The following is a 17,883-nucleotide window of genomic DNA, read 5'->3' on the forward strand; positions in this document are numbered from 1 at the left end:
GGCTGAGGTTGATGGTGGGATGGAAATTGTTGAAATCCTGGTGGAATTCCTCAAGGGCTTCTTTTCCATGGGTCCAGATGATGAAGATGTCATCAATGTAGCGCAAGTAGAGTAGGGGCATTAGGGGATGAGAGGTGAGGAAGCGTTCTAAGTCAGCCATAAAAATGTTGGCATACTGAGGGGCCATGCGGGTACCCATCACAGTGCCGCTGATTTGAAGGTATACATTGTCCCCAAATGTGAAATAGTTATGGGTGAGGACAAAGTCACAAAGTTCAGCCACCAGGTTAGCCGTGACATTATCGGGGATACTGTTCCTGACGGCTTGTAGTCCATCTTTGTGTGGAATGTTGGTGTAGAGGTATGATTATATATATATATATATATATATTTAAAAAAAAAAAAGTAATTGTGCACAGAGATGACTGAGTTTGAGAATGTTTGGAAGATTCTGAAGCCCAAAATGTAACATTTTATTTCATGGCCTAAGTAAAAATTTGTCATTGAATGTAATGTTCTTACTATGACTTTGAGACAGTCTTTTTTCCCCATCCATATAACCCATCCTTCCTGTCTTATACTGCCTTGTTAAACACAACTCTAGCTGCTAACTATTTTAAATAATAGCTGTATACACTGGTGTAGGATTTTATCTAGACTTATTTGTTACTTTATTTAGCTTTTCAGTCTTGCCTTATATCTGTTCAATCCTTTGTTTCCTTATAGTTAATTTGAAAAAAGCTTATTTTGTCAAATGCACATTTCATTGACCTGAACCCATTTCAGTGGTGAGCAGTGTTATTTCTGATGTGCCAGACAACAGCTGAAGGTTAATTAGCAGCGTTGCTGTATATAGTTACTGCTGCCAGTCTCCTTCAGACAAAGAACCTAGTCAGGAAAGTCACTTGATCCTAGATTAAGATTAAATAAAATGTTGGAAGAAAATGTTGAAGTGTTGGTAAAAGTGTTTGGTAAAATATATGAATAATAATTAAACACATCTTTGTTAACCTGTTGCCCAACTATCAATTAATCAGGCTAACTTTACAGCATGTGCAATAGTTTTAGCTTCTGTTAACCTGATTTTTAATGGGAAGAAAACTGAATATTCATATATTGTACAGGTGGCGCAGATTTATCAGACCATCGACTTTTCTCGTTTAACTACCTTGGTTCCTTTTGTTGATGCTTTCCAATTAGAGCGTGCTATTGTCGATGCAGCCAGACATTGTGACTTGCAAGTAAGTGCCATAAAAAGACTACTGTAAAAGTAAGTGTGTGTGTGTGTGTGTGTGTGTGTGTGTGTGTGTGTGTGTATTTATAGCTTCCCGATGTCTGGCCAAGCTCAGGGGTCAAGTAAAAAGTAGCAGGTTGACATTCAACCCAGATAATAGAGAGTTGATGCTGATGAACAGGGAAGGAGCAAATTGAGGATGTGATCTCTTTTTGATATGTTAATTTGTTGCTGTTTTTATGTTCTTAAATTGTGTAGCCTACTTGCAGTAGTGAAGAGGAATTCAGCATGTAAATACAATAAATAAATTTCAGCGAAACTTGTTTAAGTGACTGCCCAAGGGATCAGCAAAAACAGATTGTCTAATACAGGAAGTCCTTAACCAAAAGTCTAACAAAACAGTACTGGAAACTTTGGTCATGCTCCAAAGTAATCACTTAGGACCACTTCCAAAAAGCTATACTTGGTACACACTTTGTCCAGCTGTAGGCATGATATAAAGCAGCAAATAGCTTGAGACATTTTAACTTCTGCTGTAGATAACAGATGTATTGCCAATGGAACTTAAGTACATACTTATTATTAAACATTAACCTGAGCTGTAGCCTGCACTACCATATTTTTACATATGATCATGAAGAAACAAACTGTTCTTATTTCAGAACACTTCACATCTGTTCATTTGATTTAGGGAAGACGTCGAGTCTAGTTAGTACCTAAAATGAAACACCTTGCAATTGAAGGCCTCATTGAAGTCACTGGCAAAGCTTCTAGTGGCTACATTGGGATCAGGCTTTCACTGTTGGTGTCTACTGCCTAGTTTAAGTGGAATGAAGTAGGGCAAGTTATCTGTCCGTAATGAAGGGGCAGTAGCAAGAACTATTCATGTAGCTGGTTTTCACCTCATGCAGTGTTCCTTATGATGAATCATTGAATGACACTGTCTTATAGCCATGGTTCTGTACTTATCTTTATTCAAACTTTGTAGAGTCACTTCTTTATGGGGGTGAGGTTTTTTACAAGCCTTTTTGTTCTGTTGAATATAGGCCAGATGTAGCAACAGTTTTGTTCCTTAATTCTTCAAACATCATTTCCAATGTCTAGGGCAGTTGTTTTTTTAAAAAAAGTAACTTACGCTTAGAGCTTGTCTACATGCTGAAGTTGCACCATATTTTAACTTAACTTGATTTACAACAAATTTAGTTAAACTTGTGCAAACCCCTTTGTGGACAAACTTCTGTTTTTAAAATTGGTTGCATTGTTTCACCTTGCATCTGTAAATTTAAGCCAAATTTAAACCTGTTTAAGAAGGATCACATGCATTTGCACCACATTAACTCAATAAGCTTAAAATCACAAGACCAGTTAAATTGGTGCATCTTTGTATGTTGACCTGGCCTCGGATGCACAGTCAACTTAAAATCACAGTTCCGGCAATGCAGTGGTTCTTTATAGCAGTAGAATTGTATTTACCTGTTACGAGTACCACCTAAGTTACTATAGCTGAAAGAAATAATTATTTTTTCAGTTTTTGTATATTTGATAGTACTTCGTGTGTAGTCAATTTTACTGTTTCCTGTGTATTGTCATTTTGCCCTGCTATGGGTCACTGGCACAACAATGAAGAGAGAGACTTTATTTAAATAATTAAAAAAGAAAAAAAAAGATCTTTTTAAAACCACAATGAGGAAGCTGGCTTCAGATACTGGTCACTACTTTTAACTCACTTTTTGAAACTGACTATATTTCAAATTGATGTCTCATTTTAAATATTCAGTGGTGCCCTAATTTTGATCTTCTGAATCTTTTTTCAATGTATTTTGTAAAGGTTCGCCTTGATCATACTTCTCGAACGCTGAGCTTCGGATCAGATTTAAATTATTCAACTCGGGAAGATGCACCGCTTGGCCCTCAGCTGCAAAGTATGCCTTCTGAGCAAATTAGAAATCAGCTGACTGCTATGTCCTCTGCTCTCGCTAAGGCTCTTGAAGTGATTAAACCACCAAACCTAGTGGTAAGTATTTTTAAGTTTTTGACATTTTTGTTGGGGGAAGAAAAATCTCAACATTCCATTAAGTGAATTGTGTCTGTCTCTTGTATTGCTTCTGTTCAACTTTTTCTTGCCTAGTCAAATGCACATTTCATTGACCTGCTCTCATTGCATTGCTGAGCAGTGTTATTTCTGATGTGCTATAACAAACAGGTGAAGGTTAATTAGCAGCATGACTATATGTAGTTACTGTTGCCAGTCCCCTTCAGACAAAACAACTGATCAGGAAGGTCAGTTTGTACAAATTTAATGCACTAGTAAAATGATTATTAGTGGCAGATGGCTAAACGTATCTTAGCATCCTTTTGTCCTCTCAGTTACATGAACCCAACCCTTCTAATTTCACTAGCTTTTTTGGATTAGTCAGATACACTTGTTTTTAAGCTGTCGGTGTCTTTGTAAATATTAATGGTTTGTTTGATTTACTTTTCTGTGGCACAGGAAAACCATTTGACTGTCTATAGATAGTTAAATAACTTAATGGGCACTGCTAGAGTTTGAGTGGCCCAAAGATTGGTCGTTGCATTTTTTTTTTTACAGTAATATGTTGCTCTATCTTTCTCTTCTTTATTGATATTATTACTGTTCTAGAGCCAAATGTTGTTTTTAATACCCTCAAGTTGTGATGATGAGCTGTATTTGTGTACTTTTGAATTAAGTAAAAATATAAGCTAATAAAGTGATATTTTGTCAACTTTATATTTCTTAAATTTTAGAATTTGTCAGATTGAATTATGTTATTGGTCCGTTTGGTAATGTCTTCATTTGGCAGTAGTAAGTTATTGACATTTCTGAGGGAAGCCAAAAATTCCATGATGCATCCAACCAGTTAGTATGTGGCCATGTAATTAAAGGCTGTATCACCATGTATACATATGAGAGGGTGGAATTAAGATTGCCTGAGCAGCCTTTATTCTGTGGCATATACTTGCTTCTGAGTGCTTGATTTTACAACCTTAACATTGGTTTACTTTTTTTGGCATATAATTAAAGATAAAGGATCTTGATTTATCTCCTCTTCCTGGAGGACTTTGTCAGTGTAAAGGACCTGGAATGTCACCTCATAGCTAAAGCTAGAAACCTGACGTAAAAGTTTCCCTGCCTTTGAACCAACTCCCCCTCAGTTGGGGCTGATAGTTGCATGTTGGATTTCAACCTCCATCTGTGATGTCATTCTTCAGGTTCTCCAGGAAAAGGTGGTGTTTCAGAGCCTGATCTTTCAAATACATTTTTTTGGTGGAGCGAGATCTTTGAGTTAATCTTTACCTATCATAAAGGAACAAAAAAGGCAAACTTTTTTTGTTTTGTTTTGCAGATGCATTTTGAGACTGGATATTTAGAATCATAAAAATATAGGGATGGAAGGGACCTCAAGAGGTCATCTAGTCCAGCCCTCTGAACTGAGGCAGGACCAAGTATACCTAGACTAGCCCTGAAAGGTATTTGACCAGCCTGTTCTTAAAAACCTTCAGTGAAGGGGATTCCACGCAGGAGTGCTTCCATGTTCCAGTGCTTAACTATCAGAAAGTTTCTCCTAATATCTACCGTAAATCTCACTTGCTGTAGATTAAGCTTTCATCTTCAGTGAGCATGGAAAACAATTGATCACCATCCTCTTTATAACAGTCCTTACCATATTTTAAGACTATTATCAGTCTCCTTTTGATCTTCTTTTCTCAAGACTAAACAGTCCCAATTTTTTTAACCCTTCTTTATAGGTTGTTTTCTAAACCTTTTACAATTTTTTTATTGCTGTCGTCTGGACTCTCTAATTTGTTCACATCTTTCCTAAACTGTGGAGCCCAAAACTGGACACACTACTCGAGCTGAGGCCTCACCAGTGGGGACAGTTACCTCCCATATCTTGCATATGACACTCCTATTAATGCATTCCGGAATATTAGCTTTTTTGCAACTATATTACATTGCTGAATCATATTCAATTTGTGATCCACTGTAACCCATGATCTTCTTCAATAGGTCTCATGCTTAGCAAGTTTTCCCCATTTTTTTAGTTGTCCGTTTGATTTTTCCCTTCCCTAGTGTAGTAGTTTGCACGTCTTTGTGGAATTTCCTCTTGTTGATTTCAGACCAATTCTCTAATTTGTGGAGGTTGTTTTGAATTCTGATCCTGTTCTTCAAAGTACTTGCAGCCCCTCTCATCTTGGTGTCATCTGCAGATTTCATGAGGACACACTCTACTCTCTTTATCTAAGTCATTAATGAAAATATTGAATAGTACTGATCCAGGATAGCCCCTGCAGAACCTCACTAGATACAACCCCCCCTAGTTTTACAGCAAACCACTGATAACTTCTCTTTGAGTACTGTCTTTCATCAAGTATTGTTCCCACCTTATTGTAATTTCATCTAGACCCTGTTTCCTCAGTTTGCTTCTCAGTATGTAAAGTAACAATATGTATTGAGTGAGCACTAAGTCATCTTTAGATTTTGACGTTGCATTCAGAGTAATCATTTTATACATGCAGTGTTTCAGCCTTGAGTAGGCTTCTAGATAAATTATGTAGAGATGACTACCTGCATGATTAAGCACTACTACTGATTGTCATGTTGTTCGCAAAGCTTTCTTAGGGCTGGGTCCAAAGCCTAGTTAAGTAAATAGGGCTCTTCCCAGTGATTTCAGTGGGCATTGAATTGGGCCTTCTAACTTTAAATTCTTAGTAGCCTTTGGTAACTGACTTATTGTACAGCAGGGGAGAAATAGAACCCTACAGGGTTAATTTCTGAAAGATATTTAACACATTTTCTGTTTCCATGTTTGTTCTATTGATGTGTTTAGACTTACTAAATGTTCACATTCAACATGTTTGACTTTACAAGCATTTAGTGAAAATGCCAATTATTTTTTATTTTTTTGGAAAGTGCACTAGATTTGAGATTGGCTTTTACATTCTATTCTTTAAATTGCTGTTTTTGTTAGAGACAACTTGATCAACATATAATGGTGTCTAGTAGATATTATGGTTGTACCCAATATTTTGAGGCCATGCTTATGTATATTTTTATATATAATTATTCACCGTGTTTGACCCAGATATAGGCACTTTACACAGTCAGTACTTTTAAAGAGACCCACTAGCTAGACCATATTTATGTAGTGGAAGTTAAAATAACTTTTCAATTATAATAGTGTTTAATGTGTACTTCTATTTTTAGCAGTCTCAGAAGGTTGCCAATCTTTACCAAATAATAAATGTTTTCTCCATAGGGACAGAAGTCCTTTAACGATGTGTACAAGTTACGGTATTACTCCCTTTTGTAGAGTAATCTTAATATTTCAACCATGATTTATCAAGAATTTCCATCTATATAAGTATAATGTAAGCAATAACACAGTATTCCAGGGTGTATGCTCAACAGTCTTATAAGTGCATATTGTGTAATGCAAGTTACCCAGTACTCATGTTGGCTGAACATATCCTGAAATGTTGTACTTAAACCATTTCTTTATAATCCTTTAAATAATGTTTTCCAGGTAATATAGTTTTGTTATGATGTTGGACAACAGGCTGTGGACCAGTTATTATGAACGGGCCTAATCTGGCCCACAGTTTAGATATTTGCTTGACTTGCAGGTGCAGTCAGCTAACTAGACATGTAAATGCTTGCTATTGTACCTGCAGAAATTGAGAAACGCAGAGTTCTGATTTTAAAATCAAGCCCCCTTTGTGGTTACAGTTGCAAGCTTGGGAAGCTGTAAACCAAGTAGACATTTTTTTTTTAATGTTATGTCCAGAACTTTGCTACTATATCAACACACTCTGTAACTGTGTCAAATTCACTACTGTGCATATGGGTGACGTTTTTAAAGTTCTTCTTAAGCCTTTCCTCCCTCCCCACTTTCTTCCATTTACTCCTGTTGCCTTCTCTCCCTTTAGCAGCACATATAAGTGGCTTCAAAGAAATCTGTTAGTCTTTAAGGTGCCACCGGACTCCTCCTTGTTTTCAAATAAATGTACGTGCTGCTTTTCTTTGATCTCTTTTTAAAGCTTTGCAGTGGCTGATTAGCTAAGGTCTGGTGGTGGGGAACGAATGGTGAGTAAAGAAAAAGTGGCAGAAGATACTTAAAAGGACACAATCGATGTAAAACCTAATTATTTTTTATAAATGAATTTAAAATAGTCTCAGATACTGCACTTGCTTCTGAGTCATCCTATCAGTTTTTGTGATCTTTCGACTTTCTCTCCCCTGTTGCTGTATAAAAGATCCATAGAAATATGGAAAACCGATTAAATGATTGTACAAGTGAAACTGGCTATACATAAAGTGCTATTTAGTACATAAAAACAAACTGAAAAGTGTTCTTTTTTCATCTCTCAGTTGTAGAATCATAACTGTTGTTGTTTCAAGGGTATGTAAAATATTTTTAAGGAAGTTCAAAAATTTCACATCTAGGACACACTTTGTAGAGTGTTGATCTGATACTATGAAATGCTTAACATGTTTAGCTTTTGTGCATGTGAGTAATCACTTTGAGACTACTACTTGTATATGTTTATATGATTGGGAACCATGATTTCAGTTTCAGTAAAGTTTTTCATGCAGTTCCCAAATATAGGAAATAAGATGACTTTGAGTTGTCTGTTTTATAATGTTTCACTTTCCCATGACTTGGGAATTTTAAAGGGATGCCAACCAATTTGCTGTCCTGTTCTTAATTTGCATTCAGCAAGAGAAGGAAGAACAACATCAGTTGGCTGTCACTGCTTACTTAAAAAATTCAAGGAAAGAGCATCAGCGTATCCTTGCTCGTCGTCAAACAATAGAGGAGAGAAAGGAGCGTCTTGAAAGTCTAAACATTCAGCGTGAGAAAGAAGAGTTGGAACAACGTGAAGCTGAACTTCAAAAAGTTCGTAAAGCTGAAGAAGAGAGACTGCGCCAAGAGGCAAAAGAGAGAGAGAAGGAGCGTATTCTGCAAGAACATGAGCAAATTAAAAAAAAAACTGTTCGTGAACGTTTGGAGCAGATTAAGAAGACTGAACTGGGAGCCAAGGCATTCAAAGATATTGATATTGAGGTAAGCAACTTACTACTGGAATATTGAATTTATTCTAGATTCCTGTACTGTTACTCAGCTGCCTAAATTTCATATTCTCCATTTTGTTTTGTGTTTGTCAGTAAGACATTCCTAAAAATATGAGACTACCAATTTGGGCAATTTAAATATTTGATTTGTTCAATCATTGGGATAGGAGCTATTTACATGTAGGAAAGAAGTCCAGCCATTTGAGAAGGGACAAGATTTCTATCATCTAGATCAGTGATCTCCAAAGCGGGGTGTGTGCATCAGACCATCCCTGCGCGGGGGTATGCGGCAGGAAGAACGCCGCTGAAGGAGCACCGCCAGCATGGTGGCGGCAGCGCTCCTGGACCTTTGATCCTTCAGCGGCACGCTGGTGGTAGCGCTCTTTTTTTTTTTTTTTTTTTCCCCCCCTAGAGCTGGCCCTGGGGGTGCGCAATCCAAAAAATTTGGAGACCACTGATCTAGATACCTACCTACACAACAGACATTAACAGGAGCCTAAAAATGTTCAGAAAGTCAACTAGTTTGAAAGTTAAATCAGAAATTGCAAAAAAGTTAAAGTAAACATAGGAAACTGCATTCATGCCAGGAAACAACTATTTGCTTTCTGTGCTGTTTATTAACTTTAATATCTGATTTTAGGATCTTGAAGAATTGGACCCTGACTTCATCATGGCTAAACAGGTTGAACAGCTGGAGAAAGAAAAGAAGGAACTCCAAGAACGTCTGAAGAATCAGGAAAAGAAGGTATATAAAGCAATAAGAGAATGGGCTTGGCTATATAGAAATTTACACAGGTTTAGTTAAACTATTGTGAACCCCTGTATGGATGTACTTTTATATTGATTCTAAAACAATATCAGTTTACTTTGCTGCTGTAGAGATACAGGAGCAAGCTGAATTCATATAAGCCAGGTTTTAATTGATTTGAGTCTCTACACACAAATCTGCACCAATTTAACTAAATTGGTTTAAAATCACACCTTGGATTAAACTGGTGCAACTTTGCATGTTTCAAGGATGAGTATGCTGGGAATACTGGGGTAGCAAATATATTAGGTGAAGTAGAAATATTTTTGTAGCATACCAGATTTGGTCTTTATTTTATACAGTATAGGTATAATATGTTTGGTTTTCTATATTTAGATTGACTATTTTGAAAGAGCAAAGCGCTTGGAAGAAATTCCTCTGATAAAGACTGCTTATGAGGAACAAAGAATCCGAGACATGGACCTGTGGGAACAGCAAGAAGAAGAAAGGGTAAGGATATTTTGATTTCATATAGCAGCATCATTTGGTGCTCGATAAAAAACTAGGTCTGTGCCATATGTATGCTTTCCCTTCTCCAGCTCAGTCTAAGAAGTGGAGATGTGATTTAGTTCATAGGGGATTCTTCCAGTTTCTCATTATTTTCTTCCCACTCATGAATAGCAATGTCTTTTGTCAGTCCAGATAGAGAAAGAGGCAGCTGTCTGATAAGCTGTGGGTTCTGAGGGTTAAACAACTTCAGGGGATTTGTTGTGTGTTATAAAGACAAATACGTAAGGTCTAAAATTTTTAATATTTTTACTTTTGCATATTTGTAGATCACCACAATGCAGCTGGAACGCGAAAAAGCATTGGAGCATAAGAACAGGATGTCAAGGATGTTGGAGGATAAAGACTTATTTGTATCTAGGCTCATGGCAGCACGACAATCAGTTTATCAGGTAAACATCGTGTTCTTGCTGGAAAAGCATTTCTATAAAGTACAGGACTTAATTTGTGAGTTCAGTGTTCCACTTGAAAAATGCAAATGAATTAACAAATGGAGCTAGACAAGATAATGTCTGTTTAAATTATAAAGATGTTGCCCTGCTATTTTTCTGAAACTCTAGGGGAAAAAACCTTTCTGACAATCTAGAAGAATTCAAATTTAGATAGTTGACCCTTTAAAAGACACATGGTGATGGCCACAATGTGACATTGAGCCACAAAACAATTTTGTAATTCGAAAGAGAGCCATCGTTCTTTCATTGAGAGTTACATTAATGAAGTGTGCATGGGGTGGAGATGTCCACAAGATGATCTGGCAGACCCTGTCGCTTCCCAGGCACTGTCATTTTAAAATTGCTGTGGCATCTACCACAGTTGCTTACTTGGAAAAGTATTATTAAAACATTAGATGTATTTTAGCTGCCTTTTAATGTGGTTTAGCGTCTGGAAATGAGGGCAAGCCAGCAGCACGTGACCAGTCAGCTCTTCTAGACCACAATTTGGATTTGCTCATCTGGTTAGAGTAATCTTGAAAATCTTTCTAATCTAAAGAACAGACTTAAATTAACACAATTCTTGTGGTTCAGTTCTGTCTTGTTAGTTGATTCAGCAGATCACTTATATGTTACAGAGGTATCTCTGGTATTTTAGATGTGAGACTAGGTTCGTGACCTGAACAGGTAATACCTAAATTAGATAAATGAAAGGGGAGAAGAGATACAATAGAAATTGTGTGACTGAGTTTCCTGTTCGAGCACTTGGAAAACTTTACTGAATTTCTCTGTGGTGTATTGGAGATTTAGCAGTTTTCCTCCCATAAATATTATGGAATTTAGAAGGGAAAATTATGTCAAAAATGTATCGTCTTTAGGGGTTACCTCTACAGAGTTTTTTCCTGAGATTTTTAGGGATATGAGAAACTATTAAACTCAATATTCCGCAAAAGTAGGAATTTAAATTATCTTGTTGTTGTTATAACTATTAAAGAGGGAAGAGGTTTTAGCATAGGGGTGGGCAAACTATGGCCCGTGGGCCAAATGCCGTCCACAGGATTGCCCTCCGTAGTGCCACAGGCCCCGCGCTGCTCTCAGAAGCAGCCGGCACCACGTCCCTGGGGCCTTGGTGGGGGGCAGGCAGAGGGCTTTGTGCATTGCCCTTGCCTCCAGGCACTGCCCCCCACAGCTCCCATTTGTTGGGAACGGGGAACTGCGGCCAGTGGGAGCTTCGGGGGAGGTACCTGGAGGCGTAGCAAGGACAGCACGTGAAGCCCTGGGGGTGGCCCCTCCCCTCCCCCAGGAGCCACGCAGGGATGTGGTTCTGGCCTGCCCTGGCCCCGGTGCGTGCCGTTGCCACCCCAGAGCCACTTTAGGTAAGCGGTGTCGGGCCGGAGCCCGAACCCCTCCTGCACCCCAGGCCCCCAACTCTCTGCCTGTGCCTTGCACCCCTGCTGCACACCCCAATCCCTTGCTCTGAGCCCGTTTCTGCAAATTGCACCCCCTCCCACACCCTGCACTTCCTACTGCACTCCAACCCCCTGTCCTGGCCCTGCATACAATTTGCCCACCCCTGTTTTAACAGCTTTCTGGTAGCTATGTCTGACTCTTTTTGGGTCACTTTTTGTGGCATGTGTTTTCTGAGAGATTGGGCATCCGTTTATCTTACTTGGGTTTCTGCGGAAACAAAGCACTAGCATTTTGGATACTGATTGCATTTTCTCAGAGCTAGACGTTGCATCCCTTTATTCTAAACTTCCCAGAAGGGGGATGGCAGGAGGAAAGTTTAACCATCACCCCGTAAAATGGCCAGTGGATGGGAAGATGACTACTGCAAAATTTGTTGACATTGCTATTTTGTGGTTCTTCACATCTTTGTTCAGTGACCTAAATAACTCTCCAGCTGTTGGATTGAGTTCTGAAGGTTTTACTTAATCTCTTGCAATTTTTCAGGAAAAACTCAAACAGTTCGAAGAAAGGTTAGCAGAAGAAAGACATAATCGTTTGGAGGAACGCAAGAGACAACGCAAAGAGGAGAGGCGTATTTCTTATTACAGAGAAAAGGAGGAGGAAGAGCAGAGATTGCAAGAAGAAAAAATGCTTAAAGGTAAAAATGAAGGGACATGCACTGAGTAAACAGATGGACATTGTATCTCATTCCTTCTTATAGATTCATAGATACTAAGGTCAGAAGGGACCATTCTGATCATCTAGTCCGACCTCCTGCACAATGCAGGCCACAGAATCTCACCCACCCACTCGTATGCAAAACCTCACCTATGTCTGAGCTATTGAAGTCCTCAAATCGTGGTTTAAAGACTTCAAGGAGCATGAATCCTCCCTCAAGTGACCTGTGCCCCGTGTTACAGAGGAAGGCGAAAAACCTCCAGGGCCTCTTCCAATCTGCCCTGGAAGAAAATTCCTTCCCAACCCCAAATATGGCGATCAGCTAAACCCTGAGCATCTGGGCAAGATTCACCAGCCAGATACTACAGAAAATTCTTTCCTGGGTAACTCAGATCCCATCCATCTAATATCCCATCTCAGGGGATTAGGCCTATTTACCATGAATATTTAAAGATCAATTAATTACCAAAATCACATTATCCCATCATAACATCTCCTCCATAAACTTATTGAGTAGAATCTTAAAGCTAGATAGATCTTTTGCCCCCACTGCTTCCCTTGGAAGGCTATTCCAAAACTTCACTCCTCTGATGGTTAGAAACCTTCGTCTAATTTCAAGTCTAAACTTTCTGGTGGCCAGTTTATACCCATTTGTTCTTGTGTCCACATTGGTGCTGAGCTTAAATAATTCCTCTCCCTCTCTGGTATTTATCCCTCTGATATATTTATAGAGAGCAGTCATATCTCCCCTCAACCTTCTTTTAGTTAGGCTAAACAAGCCAAGCTCCTTGAGTCTCCTTTCATAAGACAAGTTTTCCATTCCTCGGATCATCCTAGTAGCCCTTCTCTGTACCTGCTCCAGTTTGAATTCATCCTTTTTAAACATGGGAGACCAGAACTGCACACAGTATTCCAGGTGAGGTCTCACCAGTGCCTTGTATAACGGTACTAAAACCTCCTTATCCCTACTGGAAATACCTCTCCTGATGCATCCCAAAACGGCATTAGCTTTTTTCACAGCCATATCACATTGGCAGCTCATAGTCATTCTATGATCAACCAATATTCCAAGGTCCTTCTCCTCTTCCGTTACTTCTAATTGATGCGTCCCCAGCTTATAACTAAAATTCTTGTTATTAATCCCTAAATACGTAACCTTACACTTCTCACTATTAAATTTCATACTATTACTATTACTCCAGTTTACAAGGTCATACAGATTCTCCTGTATAATATCCCGATCCTTCTCTGAATTAGCAATACCTCCCAGCTTTGTATCATCTGCAAACTTTATTAGTACACTCCCACTTTTTGTGCCGAGGTCAGTAATAAAAAGATTAAATAAGATTGGTCCCAAAACTGATCCCTGAGGAACTCCACTGGTAACCTCCCTCCAGCCTGACAGTTGTAGTCTCCCCGTTAACCAATTCTTTATCCACCTTTTGATGTTCATATTGATCCCCATCTTTTCCAATTTAACTAATAATTCCCCATGTGGCACGGTATCAAACACCTTACTGAAATATAGGTAAATAAGATCCACTGCGTTTCCTTTGTCTAAAAAATCTGTTACTTTCTCAAAGAAGGAGATCAGGTTGGTTTGGCACATGTAAATTTACCTTTTGTAAAACCATGTTGTGTTTTGTCCCATTTACCATCGACTTCAATGTCCTTAACTAATTTCTCCTTCAGAATTTTTTCCAGGACCTTGCATACTACAGGTGTCAAACTAACTGGCCTGTAGTTACCCGGATCACTTTTTTTTCCTTTCTTAAAAATAGGAACTATATTAGCAATTCTCCAATCATTCGGTAGAACTCCTGAGTTTACAGATTCATTAAAAATTCTTGCTAATGGGCTTGCAATTTCAGGTGCCAATTCCTTTAATATTCTTGGATGAAGATTATCTGGGCCCCCCGATTTAGTCCCATTAAGTTGTTTGAGTTTTGCGTCTACCTCAGATATGGTAATATCTACCTCCATATCTTCATTCCCATTTGTCATGCTACCATTATCCCCAAGATCCTCTTTAGCCTTATTAAAGACTGAGGCAAAGTATTTGTTTAGATATTGGGCCATGCCTAGATTATCTTTAACCTCCACTCCATCCTCAGTGTTAAGTGGCCCCACTTCTTCCTCCTTAGTTTTCTTCTTATTTATATGGCTATAGAACCTTTTACTATTGGTTTTAATTCCCTTTGCAAGCTCCAACTCTACTTGACTTTTAGCCTGTCTCACTTTATCCCTACATGTTCTGACCTCAATTAGGTAGCTTTCCTTGCTGATCCTTCCCATCTTCCACTCCCTGTATGCTTTCTGCTTCTTCTTAATCACCTCTCTCAGATGCTTGCTCATCCAGCTTGGTCTACAACTCCTTCCTATGAATTTTTTCCCCTTTCTTGGGATACAGGCTTCCGATAGCTTCTGCAGCTTTGATTTAAAGTAATCCCAGGCCTCCTCTACTTTTAAATCCATAAATTCTTCAGTCCAATCCACTTCCTAATTAATTCCCTTAATTTTTGAAATTCAGCCCTTTTGAAATCAAAAACCCTAGTTACAGATTTATTTTTGTTAATCCTTCCGTTCAGTTTGAACTGAATTAGCTCATGGTCACTTAAACCAAGATTATCCCCTACAACCATTTCTTCTATGAGGTCCTCACTACTCACCAAAACCAAATCTAAAATGGCATCCCCTCTAGTCGGTTCAGCAACTACTTGATGAAGAAATCCATCAGCTATCGCATCTAGGAAAATCTGAGCCCTATTAGTATTACTAGCACTGGTCCTCCAGTCTATATCTGGGAAGTTAGTGTCCCATGATCACGCAGTTTCCATTAGTATTTACTTTATTAAAAACATTAAAAAGGGCTCTATCCATATCCAAATTAGATCCCGGCGGTCTATAGCACATCCCAAGCACTATCATAGGAGAGGCTCTACTAGTTATCTTTCCTAATGTAATTTTTGCCCAGACGGACTCTGTCTTATCCATTGCATCGCTTTTTATTTCTTTACATTCTACCTCATCATTGATATACAATGCTACTCCACCACGTTTACCTTTATTTCCATCTTTCCTAAACAGCACATACCCTTCAATACCTGTATCCAGTCATGACTACTATTCCACCATTATAGGTTTCTGTTATCCCTATAATATCTGGTTTCACTTCCTGCACCCGTAGCTCTGGTTTGTCCATTTTGTTACCTAGGCTCCTCACATTGGTGTAAAAACATCTTAATTTTTGCTATTTGGCCTCGCTCACATTTTGTACCCTATTAGGCACAGTCATTCTATAGCCAGTATAACCTATTAGACTGGTATCCACACTGCCCTTGCTCCTTACATACATTCTCCCACTCACGGCTGTATCCTTTCATACTTCGTCGTCTTCCTTCTCAATGCTAAAATCTGGCTTGGAGATTACCTGGACATCTCCCAACCATCCCCCCCAGATTCCTAGTTTAAAGCTCTCTTTATCAGTTGTGCCAGCCTCCATCCTAGAAGTCTGTTTCCTTCCCTACTCAGATGAAGTCCATCCCGAGAGAACTGTCCTCTGTCCATGAATGCCTCCCAGTGGCCATACATCCCAAAGCCCTCCTTATAGCACCACTGCCTAAGCCATCTGTTGACAGTCATAATCTTGTCATACCTTTGTTGCCCTTCTCTAGGAACAGGCAGAATCCCACTAACGATCTTGAATCATCCCAAAATCTTTGTGTCAAGTATAAGTCACTGTGTTCCATCAGATAGTAAGAAGTTTTTCTGTTCCTTTCCATTCGGAAGAAAGTTCTATATTCATTGCAACCAGACAGTCCATTTTGTGAGATTCATGCTTGTGCAGCCACCCAGCCTGCTGGCAGTCTCTCTCTGTGTACACACAACACACTTGGGGTAGAGGTGTGTGGGCTGAAGAGAGAAAATGAAGAGGCAATAACGATTGAGGTAGAGGATAGAGTTAGAATAGGAGTTGGAGAGTCTCTACTCAAAGGTTTCAGATTAGAATTCTCGCCGTCTTTCTTTTTGTACATGAGGATTAAAAACAGAGGGAACATTGTTGCCATGCTGAGAACACAAGAATTACCATATAGGATCATTGCAGTTTTCTCTGTAGTCCAGTATCTTCTCTCTGGGGTGGCCAGTACCTGAGACTTCAGAAGATGATGCTTGGAAATCCTTAGAGTGGACAAATACGAAATAACTTTCCATAAGGCAAATATTTTCCCCACCCCCTGTTAGTGAATGGCTGAAGCCTTGAAGTGTCAGGTCTGTATCCTTTATAAAACATCTTAAAATCTTATCTTCATTCAGGATTTTTGTATCTGGTTTATGAAATAATTTAGTTGCTTTTTTTGACGCATACTTGAAGAAGAGCTTCTTGTCCATACTTGAAGTACATCAAGGTTGTTACTGTTAACTACTATTTCACACCGTTAGTTTTAATAAATTGGATCTGTGCAGAGATATATAGGTATTTGCATGGTTTCTTTATTAAGTATCTAACAACTGTTGTGCCAGATATCAAGTTGATCAATTATTTTTTGTTTTTTCTGTCACTTAGACGTTAATTACTTTCAGAAGAAGAATGCTGCTGTTGGCCAATACTACAGTGGTTATTTAGATGTTTGTGGGTGTGAGAAGGACTATTATTTACCCTTTCTCTTTTTTTTCTCCGGTTACAAACTGCTGTCAGAGAGGATTTGCTATTTTGGTAGTTTAGTTTATTTTTTTCAAAAGAATACAAATTCTTGTTGCAGAGCTCGAAGAGAAGGAACGTATTGAGCGTGAAAAACGTGAGCAGGAACAGCGGGAGTACCAGGAGCGTGTCAGAAAACTAGAAGAAGTAGAGAGGAAAAAACGTCAGAGAGAGCTGGAAATTGAAGAGAGGGAGCGTCGCAGAGAAGAGGAGAGGAGGGGTCTTGATGACCCACTTTCAAGAAGGGTATTCTGATTTGTTTGTTTTTCTAATGGGCTGGTTTTTCTTCCTCTCTCTTTTTTGTCAGGAGTTTGAAAATGCAGTTTAGGTGTGCTAATGAAAGCCGTGTAGAGGTGTACAGCCCATAAGGAAAAGTTTTGTTAAATTCTAAATTCTTGTGTTCTTAGTTCCTTGTCTAGGGCAGAAGTTAATATTTGGGTATCAGCAATTGATGATTTATTTATTGGCCACAGAAAATTAGTTGTCATCAAATTGAACCAATATGTTTAAAAGGATAGAGAATAGATTTAATTGTGGGAAGCGCAGATGAATTGGGAGGGACCAATGTGGAACAAAATTGTAATGGCTTTTGCTAAAGTTGTGAATCAGAATAGCCATTAAAGGGAAACTCCAGTCTAAACATAAAAATAAACCTACTCACTATATCAGATTAGAAGAGTGAAAGACTAAAAAATATCTTTAAAAAATCAGATGCTATCATTTTGAAAATATAATATAAAATAGGACTGAAATAATGCACTAGGGCTAGGAGAATGATCTTTGCATCTGTGATATGAATGGGGCACAACTGCATTTGTCAAAGCCAGAGAAAAGGAAGTTGTATTTGAGATATGAGATGAGGCTGGATGAGAGTTTTAGCTGTGTGGATGGATAATAAAGACTTTACAAGATTTAGACATAGCCTGTAGGGACCTGGAGAGAGATCCAAGTCAAAGATGACGCACATGTTACAGGTCTGAG

The 17,883-nt window shown here is 38.7% G+C and overlaps 1 protein-coding gene and 2 non-coding genes across 10 annotated transcripts in view; all 3 read left to right on the forward strand.

Moving 5' to 3' along the window:
- EIF3A (eukaryotic translation initiation factor 3 subunit A) overlaps positions 1-17,883 on the forward strand; it is a 54,867-nt gene that overhangs the window by 24,738 nt on the left and 12,246 nt on the right. For all 8 annotated transcript variants that reach the window (XM_038409296.2, XM_043518894.1, XM_043518898.1 and 5 more), the window contains exons 10-17: positions 1,125-1,241; positions 3,063-3,248; positions 7,975-8,322; positions 8,971-9,075; positions 9,475-9,588; positions 9,915-10,037; positions 12,030-12,183; positions 16,964-17,148. In XM_038409296.2, the coding sequence (XP_038265224.1) occupies positions 1,125-1,241; positions 3,063-3,248; positions 7,975-8,322; positions 8,971-9,075; positions 9,475-9,588; positions 9,915-10,037; positions 12,030-12,183; positions 16,964-17,148 (1,332 nt within the window). The remainder of the gene's footprint in view (positions 1-1,124; positions 1,242-3,062; positions 3,249-7,974; positions 8,323-8,970; positions 9,076-9,474; positions 9,589-9,914; positions 10,038-12,029; positions 12,184-16,963; positions 17,149-17,883) is intronic.
- Positions 755-885, forward strand: LOC119859600. The gene has a single exon (XR_005294264.1). It is a non-coding gene; the product is annotated as a small nucleolar RNA SNORA19 (small nucleolar RNA).
- LOC119859599 lies at positions 3,367-3,499 on the forward strand. Its single transcript, XR_005294263.1, has one exon. It is a non-coding gene; the product is annotated as a small nucleolar RNA SNORA19 (small nucleolar RNA).

This window comes from Dermochelys coriacea, chromosome 7 (assembly GCF_009764565.3).
Source record: "Dermochelys coriacea isolate rDerCor1 chromosome 7, rDerCor1.pri.v4, whole genome shotgun sequence".
Taxonomy (NCBI): Eukaryota; Metazoa; Chordata; order Testudines; family Dermochelyidae; genus Dermochelys; species Dermochelys coriacea.